Raw genomic sequence first — 13,618 nt, 5'->3', positions numbered from 1 at the left:
TGAACGTCCACTCTTTCTATCCCCCTCATCATCTTATAAACTTCTATTAAGTCGCCTCTCATCCTCCTCCCTTCTAAAGAGAAAAGCCCCAGCTCCCTCAACCCTTCCTCATAAGACCTACCCTCCAAACCAGGCAGCATCCTGGTTAATCTCCTCTGCACTCTCTCCCATGCTTCCACGTCCTTCTTTTAGTGAAGTGACTAGAACTGCACACAATATTCCAAATGTGGTCTCACCAAGATCTTGTTGCGACACTCAACCACACCATGGCTGATCTGTACGCCAATTCCATTGACCCATCTTAGCTCAACTGATGTTGATAATCTTTCCAAAAAAAACTAGCAATCTCAGTTTTGAAGTTCCAACCAACCCTTAGCACCCACAGCCTTTTCTGGGAGAGTTCCAGTTTTCCACTATCGCATTTGTAAAAGTAGTTTATTTATTAGTCACAAGTCAGCCTTACATTAACACTGCAATAAAGTTACTGTGAAATTCCCCATAATCAGGCGTGTGTTCATGTCAATGTACCAAATCAGCACATCTTTCAGAATGCGTGAGGAAACTGGCGCTCCCAGAGGAAACCCACGCAGACACGGGGAGAACATGCAAACTCCATGCAGATTGTGACCCAAGCCAGGAATCAAACTTGGGTCTCTGGCGCTGTGAAGCAGCAGTGCGAACCACTGTGTCACTGTGCCCCAAGTGTGTAATTCCTGATTTCCCTCTTGAACAGCCCGACTGTAATTTTATAATTGTACTCCCTATTTCTGCATTCCTCAACACAAGGAAATAGTTTCTCTCCATTTGACAGATCAGAAACCCCAGGTACATTTTGAAGTTAGCCTACACCCTAACTTTTTATGATTTTGGCATTAGGGTGAGCAAAATGTATCTCACTTCAGGTATGATTCAATTGACCCACAAGGAAGCATTTATCAAAACAAACTTTACTTAAGAATGCAGTTAAAATGTAACAAAAAGAATAAGCTTCTATCAATTGAAATACTTAAACTGGCAAGGTATAATTCTTAACAACTAGCCATTGCTTTGGTTCCAACGTAACCAGTATCCCCGTAGACATAAATCCCTTCTTCAGAATCAGTAAGCACCAAAAACAGGTATGGTCACATGTATGTTAGATTTCCAGCCTTTTAATACCTCTGGACAGACATCTGGACAGACACCTATCTTCTAACTCTCATACAACCACCTCCAGAGAAAGATCCACTACCAAACAGCAGAATTCCAGGGAGACTTATTTCCTGACAGATTCCATTCTCCAACTCAAGAAAGAGAAAGACACAGAGAAAGCAACTTCTCCTGAAAGAACACAAGCAGCACTCTGAGTTTGATTTCTCTCCGTGAGCCTGACTTTTCTGTCAGTCAACCTAATCAAGTCCCACTCTGCAAAATCCCAGGGGAAAACACTAAAAACAGAACAGCATTTCCAGATTAAAACAAACATTTTAGCAATTAGGAGCAATTATGCTGCTGCAATAATAATGCAGGGCTGCCTACTCAGACCCAGTGGCACTGGTGTTAGAACAGATTGTTTAAAAAAAATTCCTGCACAGAAACATGACGCAAATACATTTCTTAAGGCACAGTATCGGCACACCATCCAATCTTCTTTCTTTCCGGGGTGGAATGAATCACCTTCTTCAATTGCTACAGTCCATCTGTTTCATCTTGCAACTGCTACAAGATATGACGGCAACCATATTGAGTGGGAGGTCTCAAACAGGCACCTTCAAAATGCATATCAGGATTCACGCAAAGCTGTGAGTTAGCCCCCACAATATGTACAAACTACCTGATCATAACTATTCACCTGCCTTCTGGCATCAGAAGGAAAACTCTTGAACATCAGTTGCCTCTGTGCCAAAACCAAATAGACCACTGTTGACATATATGACTTAAAATTTGTGAATGGCTGCAGTGTCATTGTCCATTCTGCACCAGATTTGCAAACCATTCTCAATACTTTCAATTCTGCAGACAAGAAACCCAGTCTGAACATTACCAAAACCAAATTTCTATCAGCACACACCTGATCAGCCAAAAATTCCACCTCCCTTTATGTTGAAGGAGAGATTTTGGAATGTACTGAACACTTTCCATCCCTTGGCAACCACCTCGCTCTCAAAAGATCACCATTGATGAGAAGATCAGCTGCACCAACTATGGCCAACAAGTGTCTGACAACAAAAGCCTCCAGAAGGCAAGAGGAATCCTCCAGTTATCATTACACACCAGTTATCATCACATGTGATCCTGTGCTTAAAAAACAGAGGCTTGGAGTATAAAAGTTACGATTAACTTTATAGCCATTGACAAGAGTATTATTTGACTCTGTTACTCTGTACACACTAAACAGAATAAAACTCCAGAAAAGCAGTCCAATTATCTCAATTACAGTAGTGCTGTTTCAAAAGCCTTTCTCATGCAATTCAATCATGAGGGAAGATCCAACTCCTCCACTGGTACTCACTCCTGAGCGGTTTCGCTTTCATGTTGAACACATTGCAATTTCTGTGCGTCCCAGCTGCACAACGGATCCTTTGCCAGGTAGCAGTCCTCACAGTTGGCATACTTGCTACAATTTACTGCTGGAAGCTGAACCACCATGCGAGTTGATCCAACGTAGACGGACCCCTGAAAGAAACAATCCACGTCAGCAACAAATTCACTCTCTTCCAATTACCGATTTCTTTATGAAGCTCTTCCACCGGGCTGAGTCTAGAAATTTCTGAATTCTACAGTGCTGAAAGAGGCCATTCGGCCCATCGATCACAATCCCACCCAGGCCCTATCCCTGTAACCCCATGCATTTACCCCCAACACCAAGGAAGAATTTAATACAGCCAATTATAACTGTAACTACTGTAACACTACATTATGCACTCTCTTGTTTCCTTCTCTATGAACAGTATGCTTTGTCTGCATAATGAGCAAAAAACAATACTTTTCACTGTACGTTAACACATGTGACAATAAATCAAATCAATCCAACTAACCTGCACATTTTTGGAGTGTGCGAGGAAACCGGAACACCCAGAGGAAACCCACACAGATACAGAGAGAATGTGCAGACTCCACAGCCAGTGACCCAAGCAGGGAATCGAACCTGGGTCTCCAGCGCTGTGAGGCAGCAATGCTAACTACTGTGCCATCGTGCTGCACTGTACTATACTTAGAAGTTGATAAGTCATCAGGACGGAATCAGATTATTAATTCTTTCATGCAATGCAGGTGTCACTACTAAGCATTTATTACCCACTCCTAATTACTCTTGTGAAGATGGTGGTGGCAACCATCTTGAAATGCTGCAGTCCATCTGGTGCAGCCACAGTGCTTATTTTTGTAGTTTGTTTATTAGTGTCACAAGTAGGCTTACATTAACACTGCAATGAAGTTAGTGTGAAAAGCCACCACACTCTAGGGAGGGAGTTCCACGATTTTGACCCAGCGACAGTGAAGGGACGGCAATATATTACCATTCACATACACACGGGGCAGGGGAGGTGTAGGAAAATGCTTTGTTGAAATGGCAGCGCGGGCTCGTTGGGCCAAAGGGCCTGTTTCCCATGCTGGGTTGTTCTTTGTTCTTTGTATTTCCAAATCAGGATGGCGATTGGCTTCAACAAGAACTTGTCGTGGTGCTGTCCTGCATAGCTGCCATCCTTGACCTTCTAAATGGCAGAGGTATCTGGTTTGGAAGGTCTCGGTGAGTTGCTGTAATGCATCTTGTAGATGGTACACACTGCTGCCATTGTGCATCGCTGGTGAAGGGAGTGAATGTTTAAGCTGGTGGATGGGGTGCCAGTCAATTTGGGCTGTTTTGTCTGAATGACCCAAGATTGCTGCGGGACGCAACTGCGGAAATTGGCCATAATCTCTCAATCTTCCTTAGATACTGTATAGGGTGATGCTACCCTGGGGAACTGTAAATGTTACAATCTTGTTCAAAAGAGGATATAAGGATAAACCCAGAAACTACAGGGCAACACTTTAACCTCAGGGGCGGGTAAGATTCTGAAAATGATGACCCAGAACAAGGTGGAGACAGGAGGATTAATTAGGGAAAGCCAGAATGGATTGGTTGAACACAAATTATATTTTAACTTGACTTCTTAATGTGGTAAAATATTTGATGCATGTACACAGATTGTCAAAAGGTATTTGATTAAGTACAACATAATAAGCTTTCTGGCAAAGCTGAAGCCTACTGAATGAAAGGGAAAGTTGCAGCATGGACACAGAGTTTGTTGAAGAAAACAGTAATGGTGAACACTAAACTAAAACCAAAATACCGTGAATTCTGTAGATCATAAATAAAAACAGAAAATGCTGGAAGTCGGAACACCTGGAGGAAACCCACGCAGACATGAGGAGAACGTAGACTCCACACAGACAGTGACCCAAGCTGGGAGTTGAACCCAGGTTGCTGGCACTGTGTGCCACTGTGCCTCACCCAGCTATGGGCCCAGCTAGTTCTGGAGTATAAGTCTTCAGTACTATTGTCAGATTGTTATCACGGACAAAGCCTTTGCTTTATCCAGTGCCATCAGCCATTTCTTGATAGCACGTGAGTGAAGTGAATTAGCTGAATACCGGCATCTGTGACACTGGGGAACTCAAGAGGAGGTCAAGATGAACCATGCACTTGGCATTTCTGGCTGAAGTTGGACTGCAGGGTTTCAAACTGGCTTGCCACCAGTTTCTTGAAGGCAATTAGGAATAGCAATAAATGCTGGCCTTGCCAGAGATGTGGTGATGCCGGCGTTGGACTGAGGTGGGCACAGGAAGAAGTTTCACAACACTAGGTTAAAGTCCAACAGTATTATTTGGAATTACGAGGTTTCAGAGCACTGCTCACTCACCTGATGAAGGAACAGCGCTCCAAAAGTTATGATTCCAAATAAACCAATGGATTTTAACCTCGTGTTGTGAGACTTCTTACTGTTGCCAGAGATGCTCAAGAACTAACAAAAATAAGAAACTGGGTTTGTTCTCCATAAAGACATGGTTGAGAGGAGATTTGATAGAGAAATTTAAGATCACAAGGGGTCTGCCCACAGTAGACAGAAAGAAACCTATTGTTGATGGAAAGTTTGAGAACCATAAGCTTTCAAAAGGGAATTGATTTAAGCATCCGATGAAAAAATAAATTGGAGATCTATGGGGAAGAGGAAGTGGGGCTCTAAACTGCTCTTGTGGAATACTGGCACAAACTTGACAGACCAAATAATCCCCTTCAATGCTGCAGCTGTTCTATGATTCAATAATTTAATTGCCAATTCGGTGATGGAAGAGAACATTTGAAGTGGCATGGCTCATCAATCTCTTGATTCATGGCTCAATGAAAAGCATTAATAAATCAGCAAGTTAATGTTCAACTATGACCTAGCTTTATGTGCAAACACCACTCAAGAGTTTACACAGAATAGCCCATTTATATTGTACCCTTTGCCAGTGCATCTAATGTGGCTGGGGCACCACCTGGAGAATTAGCTTCATAACCTATCTCCTGAGGTTGAGTACTCAGCCTGCCTATTCGGTCAATAAAACAGAACCTACACATACATTCCTGCTCACCTGTTCATCTGTATATTCCTCCAACCCCTGTCACATTGGGGAGGGGTGCTACCAGGAAAGAACATCAACACACGTGGTTGATTGGATACAATAGGTAGGAAAGTAAGTTGTGAAGAGGACCCAATGGATAAGGACAGGCTAAGTGAGTGGGATATAATGTCAGAGAATGTGAAATTATCAATTTTGGAAGGAAGAATTTAAAGAAGCACAATACCTAAATAGTGAGAGATTGCAGAGGAATCTGTGTGTCCTGGTGCAAAAATCAAAAGGCTAGTATGGAGGTGGAGCAAGTAATTAGGAAAGATAATAGAGTGTTATTGTTCATTATGATGGGGAAATTGAATACAAAAGTAGGGAGGTTTATGCTTCAGTTATATTGGTGAGACTGCATCTGGAATAGTGTGTACAGTTTTAGTCTCCTTATTTAAGGAAGGATGTAAATGCATTGGAAGCAGCGAGTGAAGGTTTACGAAACTGAGACCTGGTTCGGGCAGGTTGTTTTATGAGGAAAAGTTGGACAGGCTAGGCTTGTAACCGCTGGAGGTCAGAAGAGTAAGCGGCAACTTAATAGAAACATAAGATCTTGGGGACTGCTGACAGGGTGGATGTGGAGAGGATGTTTCCTCTTGTGAGTGCATCTAGAACTAGGAGTCACTGTTTAAGAATAAAGACAGAGAAGTGCAGAAATCTTTTTTCTTAGAAGGCCATGAGACTTTGGGACTGTCTTCCTCAAAAGGCAGTGGAAGCAGAGTTCTTGAATATTTTTAAGGCAGAGCTAGATAGGTTCTTGAAAAGCAAGGGAGTGAAAGGTTATCAGGCATGTTGAGTTGCGGTTACTATCAGATCAGCCACAATCTTATTCCATGATCGTACAGATTGTACAGACATGTGGAGGAGGCTCAAGGGACCGAGTAGCCCATCCTTTTCCTAATTTGCATGACCATACAGAAACCTGGCCATACTGTGACAAAGTAAAATATACACAGTCTATGGAAGCAGTAGCATTGATGCACTGAATGGCTATCACTTGGTCCACCATATTTTCAAGATTGTAAGATTGATAAGGTCCATACTGCAAGATGTGATGCCCTTCTGATTTGATGGGTTCCTTACCTTGTGTACTGCAATGTACTGAACTTTCTCATCTGTCTTGAAGACTACGTAGTCTTCCACCACATGGGTCTTGGAGTGGCTTCTGACTGCTTTGTGCAAATGTCCAGTTTCTATATATGAAAAAACAAACAAGGCTACATTATTCCCAAGTAAAGCACAAATTAGAACACAGAATTTGAATAATTTGAGGTGTGACATGTGGTGATTGTGACATTCTAGCAAAAGTCAAATGACTTTGGACTTCTGGTTGAAGCTCTCCATCACTGGGTATTTCCCATCCTATAAAATACTGGATTAGCCTCAACTAAATATAATGTTGAATCCTAGGTGCTACACTTCAGCAAGGATTTTAAGGCTTTACAGAGGGTGCAGAAAAGATTTATGAGAATGATTCTAGGGATGAAGGGATTACATGAAAAGACTGGAGAAGTCTGGATGATTCTTGTTAGAGAAGAAAACATGAGCAGTGATTTGACAGAAGACTTCAAAATCATGAAGGATCTGGATGGAGTGGACAGAAAGAAAATGTTCCCATTGGTGAGCAGGAGGGTCAAGACTCAGAGCACACAGCTCATTGACCTGAAATGCTAACTCTCTCCACAGATGCTGCCAGATCTGCTGTGCATTTCCAGTACTTTTTATATATTACACAGATTGACAAAAGAACCAAAGGCAACATGAGGGAAGAAGATTATGCAGCAGGTGGTTAGGATCATGAATGTACATGCAATCCCTGAGAGTATGATGAATTTGATTCAATGTGCCTGTCAAAATGGAAATTAATCGCTCAAAGAGAAAAGGGCAAAGGAATAGGTCGAGCTAAACTGCACTAGGGATGGCCAACAACTGCTAGTCTTGCCAGTGACACCCACCACTCCATGAAATAATTTTTTTATAAATCCCAGTCATTGAATGGTGACAGCACAGAAAGGGGTCATGGGTTCCTGGGGTCATTTTCAAGAATCTATCTAGCTCTGCCTTAAAAATATTCAAGAACTCTGCTTCCACTGCCTTTTGAGGAAGAGAGTCCCAAAGTCTCATGGCCTTCTAAGAAAAAAGATTTCTGCGCTTCTCTGTCTTTATTTGGCAGAACCCAATGACCCCAGGACCCCATGACCCCAGGACCCAATGACCCCTTTCTGTGCTGTCACCATTCAATGACTGGGATTTATAAAAAAATTATTTAATGGAATGGTGGGTGTCACTGGCAACACCAGAATCTGTTGGCCATCCCTAGTTGTCCTTGAACTGCGTGGCTAGGACATTTCAGACGGCAGTTCATAATCAACCACGTTGCTGTGGCTCTGGAGTCACATGCAGGCCAACATAGGTAAGGATGGCAGATTTCCTTCCCTGAAGGACATTAGTGAACCATTTGCATTTTGACGACAATCAATGATCATTTAACCATCACTAAGACCAGCTTCCCTTATAGATTTTTGCATTATTGGGGAAGGGATGGCCTAGTGGTATTATCGCTAGACTATTAATCCAGAAACTCAGCTAATATTTGGGGATCCGGGTTTGAATCCCATCACGGCAGATGGTGGAATTTGAATTCAATAAAAAATATCTGGAATTAAGAACCCTACTGTTGACCATGAAACCACTGTCAGTTGTCGGAAAAACCCCATCTGGTTCACCAATGTCCTTTTGGGAAGGAAATCTGCCATCCTTACCTAGTCTGGCCTACATGTGACTCCAGAGCCACAGCAATGTGATTGACTCTCAGCCATCTTCTGGACAAGGAATGGGCAATAAATGCTGACCAGCCAGCGACACCCATGTCTCATGCATGAATTTTTTAAAAAAATTATATAAATGAATTTAAATTCCACCACCTACCATCCCAGAACATTAGCCTGGGCCTCTGCATTATTAACACATTGACATTACAATTATACCACCAAATCTTGGACACTGCTATTGCGTTTAGGCAGCACTGATTGCAGGAATTTCATGTACAGTCAATCTATGATGCTCAGACTTTGAGAATCCTTGTGAACCACCATCACTCTGCCCCTCTTTCCTGGATCACAACACATCACATTTAAATCCCAGTAAACAATGCTGATCATCTCTTCCAGTCCTCTCTGCATTCCAAAGCAGAGAGGTATGATGTAATAAGAGCATGGATGCTGTCTAAAAACAGAGAAGTAGCTAGGTTGGTGTTTCAAGTTGAGACTTGTTACCACACTCTAGTGCATGTTTCCTCTTTCAGAGCTCTGTATCTCACTAACTAATGAAGAAAGTAATCAATTGGAAACATTGACTGTATATGGACAGGTCTCCAGATAAGAACATTTCCAGTGCTTTTAAGATGCTATTTAAACACAAGCTCATGCTCTTTTAAAAAATTGCATTCATTTTGTTCTTCTAACAGCAGCTCCAGTAAAGAAAATCCTACAACAACATTCCTGTTGATTTCCCTTCCTCTTTTAACTGAGATGCTTGCTTGGTACTACTTTAAACCAGGTGGAGAATCTAGCGCACCATATTGTACATAACACTCCACTGCATTATTCTTCCACTGAACCTCTACCTTTTCCCCAAGAAGCACTGACTGATAGTGGCTCAGGCATTGATATCTGGGATCTTGTCCAAGTGCCCACTATTCACGTGTGACCCTTGACAGGAAATGCAGGCATGTTACCTGGTGGAGGAGGACATCTTAGCTATTATGATGGCCATGGTGGAACGTCAATAGATCTCCCAGTGAGTCTCATAGAGTATGCGCCCCCCTATTAGGTGGGTGGAAGCTCACCCAATAGGGGAGGAACAGCAAGGGATTTAAAATCAGCTGGCTCCATTCAGGCCAAAAGTCATAACGACCTACAGCTTGAGCTGTACACTGTGGCTGCCGAACAGAACTTTCTGCACATTGTAAATAAAGGGTGATGGTAACAGAGGACCAGCCTCAGCGAAATCATTGCATTGGCAATGAGGAGTAAAGTCAGTTTTATTTTTTCCCTCGGGCAATGGACTGAGGGCCTTTTCTGCGCTGTATGACTCAATCCTTTCATGTGGTGTATGGAGCAACAGGACAAGGTTTGCCCGGTGTAAGTCCAACTTTCCCTGAGTCATCAGGGCGGCGTTGAGTTTAGGCATTTTGTTTAAATTTCTGTTCTTCATAAAATGCAAGTCTTCAAGAGACATCTCTAACTGAGACAGCAGAATGTGTCAACTGCCTTCACACCCAGGAATAAAGCTTCTTTAAAAAAGACAATGAGGATAAAATAACACCCTAATGACCGAAGTGTCACAGCAAGCCTAACCAGACATAAAACAGGATAGCAATCAACACCAAAACCATGAAAATTCCTCTCCTTTTTTTTTGCTGGAGCAGCAGTAGGGTGTTACCACTATTTGAGATCAACGAAGATATCCCTTCTATCACCATGAGTTGCTAAGAGCAACTAATTCCACAGTTCCTTACGTGGTATAATGCCATTACTGTGACAATTACTGTAAAGCTTAATTCCGAGTGCAGCAAAGTGCAACATCACAAAGGACATGGCCAGGATTTCACAAAAGCAGAAAGAGAAGTCTTTTGCTTAATCAGGATCTGATCCACATTCCACAATGCACAGTCCTTCCAACTACACAGTCAGGGAGGTAGATCAAGGGCAACATGGTGGCAGATAGTTAGCACTGCTTGCTTCATGACACCAGGGACCCAGGTTCAATTCCAGCCTTGGGTGACTGTGTGGAGTCTGCACACTTTTCCTGTGTCTGCGTGGGTTTCCTTTGGGTGCTCTGATTGGCCCCTTAGTGTCCCAAGATGTGAAGATGTGTAGGTTAGGGGTATTAGCAGGGTAAATGCATGGGGTTACAGGGATTGAGTGATGCTTGACCTGTTAAGATGATTTGTCGGTGAGTCAGTGCATATTTGATGGCCTCCTTGTAGGGTTCTATAATTCTTCCATGATTCTATAATCTTTGTGTTCAGTTAGAATACAAGTAACACAACAGAAAAAAATTCACAGATGTACACAAAGAAAGATTATATTTCCTCACCTGTACCCAAGTAGAAAATCTCAATCTTGGAACTCACTTTCTGGACAATGATCTTGGAATACAGAGTGTCCCTCATAATGAGGAACGGCTTCCTACCAATTGGGTAGATGCTATCAGCCATCAGAAGATGATCTCGAACAAACATCAACACGTGATCTGGCAGGTCCAAGGATGTTTTGTAGCCCTTCTCCTTTAACTGGTCAGTGATGCACTGAATAAAAAAAACAGAAACAAAACAAACCTGAATTTCTGATCTTCAGCAATTCTGGCATCTTGAGTAATTCATTCTTGGGAAACAAGTGTCGCTGGCAAGCCCATCATTCACTTTCCATCCCTGACTGTCCTTAAAAAGGTGAGGGTGAGTCATCTTCTTGGACTGCTGCAGTTCGTATAGTGAAGGTACATATACAATGCCTTTCTTTCTGATATTGTTTTGACACAACTGAAGGGTTTGCTAAGCCATTTCTGAGAGCAGTTAAAAGTCAACCACATTGCTGTGGCTGTGGGGTCACATGCAGGCCAGGCTGGTTAAGGACAGCATATTTTTTTCCCTAAAGGACATTAGTGAACCAGATGGGTTTTTATGACAATCCATTAGTTGCATCACTATTCTTAATGAAACTACCACATTATTCCAGACTAATTATCCAATTAAATATTAAACTCCCTCAGCTGCCATGAAGTCAAAGCCAGAATTTTCCCATAATTTGTCAGGGTGCCAAGCTCTGCCAAAAACCTGGCAGATATCTCTCCCCTGTAGTGGTGAGTTTTCAGACCAGACCTTGAGCCACTCTGACAAAATAAATTAGGGAGCGTAATTAGCACCATCAGTTTGGTGGCGTGGGGTCTGATCAAGCCAGCAAGGCCGACTCCATAGAGATTGGGGCACCATCTTTAAAGGACGCACCAATCAGCAGAGACTTAAAATTTTCCCCAGCAGTCCATACCCATCCCACCAAGAAGTGACAGTAAGGGGTTCTCCCCACCATTCCACCTCCCCCGACCCCCCACAATCCCCGTAACACAATCATCAGGGCACTCCACACCTGCCAACCTGTGCCAAGGGGCAGTGCTGGGCATGTTCCTTTCCCCCAGGGTCTAAACTTGGCTTTGTGACCCAGGGGAAATCTTTCACCCAGACCATTGCATTACTTGTCCAGTAACATAACTACTATCCCACTTTCCACCAATACTAGTTACTGGAAAGTAGTATTTTTACTGGCGTTAATCCAGCTCCTCACACTGTCACTCAGTAACCCCTCTCCTCAGCACCCTATGTTACTGACTACCTCTACTGATATTAAGACAGCTCCCTCAGCACACTGTGTTAAGTGTCTTCTTAGACAGTCCTTCAAGACTGATGGTGACTTGTTTTGGTGGTCTGATTGGTTCTGAATGGTTGATAAGTGCAATATGTGAACTGCAGACTCTGCCATATGTGGGGCAGGTGGTGCTTGAAGGGTTGGGTAGTCAGATCGTTTGGAGATTTGTGTGCTCCCTCTAATATTCAATTTCTCATCAACATGTTCTTGATGAAGTCTCAATGTGTTCTGTGCCTTCCTAAATGAGTTTTCTCCATTTTGGCCAATCACAAGCCAGGGGTCTCCCATGAGCTGTGGAAATTGTTTGACCTCTTCAGGGATGCTTTGAGCAAAACCTTAATGTTATCACACTGTGCCTGGGAATGTCCTGCCGCAACAGAATAGAACAGTGACTGCAGGAATCTGGTGTCAGGCATACAAACATGTCCCATCCAGCAGAAGTGGTTTTGAATGAGTACCACCTCAATGCAGGGCTGACTGCTTTGCAAGGGAATGCTGCTGTAGGAACGGCTTTCCTGCCTCTGGATTTGGATGATCTCACAAAGACACCTGCCAGTAATACTTTTTCAAGTCTTTGAAGCATGCAGAAGGACGGAGATCACAGCTGCCTGGTAAACCGTGACCTTAGTCTCGAGTCTGAGATTCTGGTTGGCTGAAGGCTGAGCTGGCACATTGGAAGCAATGGTGAATTTCATCATCTGTGTCTGCCTGTGTCAACTCCGAAAGTCAGTAAAATTTGCCGGGATTTCTCTGAGGACCTTTATCAAAGGGTGGGATGTGTTTGTACAGCACCGAAAAGGTCATTTTGCCCTTCAAGTTGGCACCGACAATATCTACCACTGAAGTCGTTTGAATCCCTTTTTGCAACACTTGTCCCATATCCGTGAATATTATATCTCAAGTGCTCATCTAAATGTAATTTAAAAGTGGGAAGATTCTGGCCTCAACTACCTTACCAGCCGGTTTCAGATTCCCAACACCTTTTCAGTGATTTTTTTTTCTCAACTCCTCTCTGAATCTCTTGCCCCTCACCCTAAAGCTATGCCCCCTCATGATTGACTGCTCAACCAAGGGGAACAGCTGCTTCCTATTCACCCTGTCCATACCCCTCGTAATCTTATACACCTCAGTCATGTCCCCCCTCAGCCTTCTCTGCTCTAAAGGGAACAATCTCTCCTAATCGCTCAAATGCTCCATCCCAGGCAACACCCTGGTGAATCTCCTCTGTATCCCCTCTACTACAATCGCATCCTTACGCCAAATTATTATCATTCTAACCTCAGTCATAGTGATCCAGTGTGCAGAAGACACTTGAGTATGCACTCCTTCTCTGAAGCATGAGAGAAAATGGGACTTTTGCTAAATACCTGAAAAACTAAGGTTCTCTTCTGATCAGCTCCCACAGCAATCCTGGGTATTTCAACATAGGGGAGGCAATGGCCTAGTGGTTTTATTGCTAGACTATTAATTCAGAAACTCAGCTAATGTTCTGGGGACCCGGGTTCGAATCCCACCATGGCAGATGGTGGAATTTGAATTCAATAAAAAAAATCTGGAATTAAGAATTT

At 43.0% G+C, this 13,618-nt stretch overlaps 1 protein-coding gene across 1 annotated transcript in view; it reads right to left on the bottom strand.

Annotated features, from left to right (window-relative positions):
• Positions 1–13,618, bottom strand: part of sema4f (sema domain, immunoglobulin domain (Ig), transmembrane domain (TM) and short cytoplasmic domain, (semaphorin) 4F) — a 204,429-nt gene that overhangs the window by 15,100 nt on the left and 175,711 nt on the right. The window contains exons 10-12 of the mRNA XM_080192998.1: positions 10,729–10,939; positions 6,712–6,821; positions 2,492–2,655 (exon numbers count right to left, since the gene is read on the bottom strand). Of these exons, the coding sequence (XP_080049124.1) occupies positions 2,492–2,655; positions 6,712–6,821; positions 10,729–10,939 (485 nt within the window). The remainder of the gene's footprint in view (positions 1–2,491; positions 2,656–6,711; positions 6,822–10,728; positions 10,940–13,618) is intronic.

This window comes from Carcharhinus amblyrhynchos, chromosome 1 (assembly GCF_965287045.1).
Source record: "Carcharhinus amblyrhynchos chromosome 1, sCarAmb.v2.hapA, whole genome shotgun sequence".
Lineage (NCBI taxonomy): Eukaryota > Metazoa > Chordata > Chondrichthyes > Carcharhiniformes > Carcharhinidae > Carcharhinus > Carcharhinus amblyrhynchos.
This window is presented reverse-complemented; position numbering and strand designations above follow the sequence as displayed.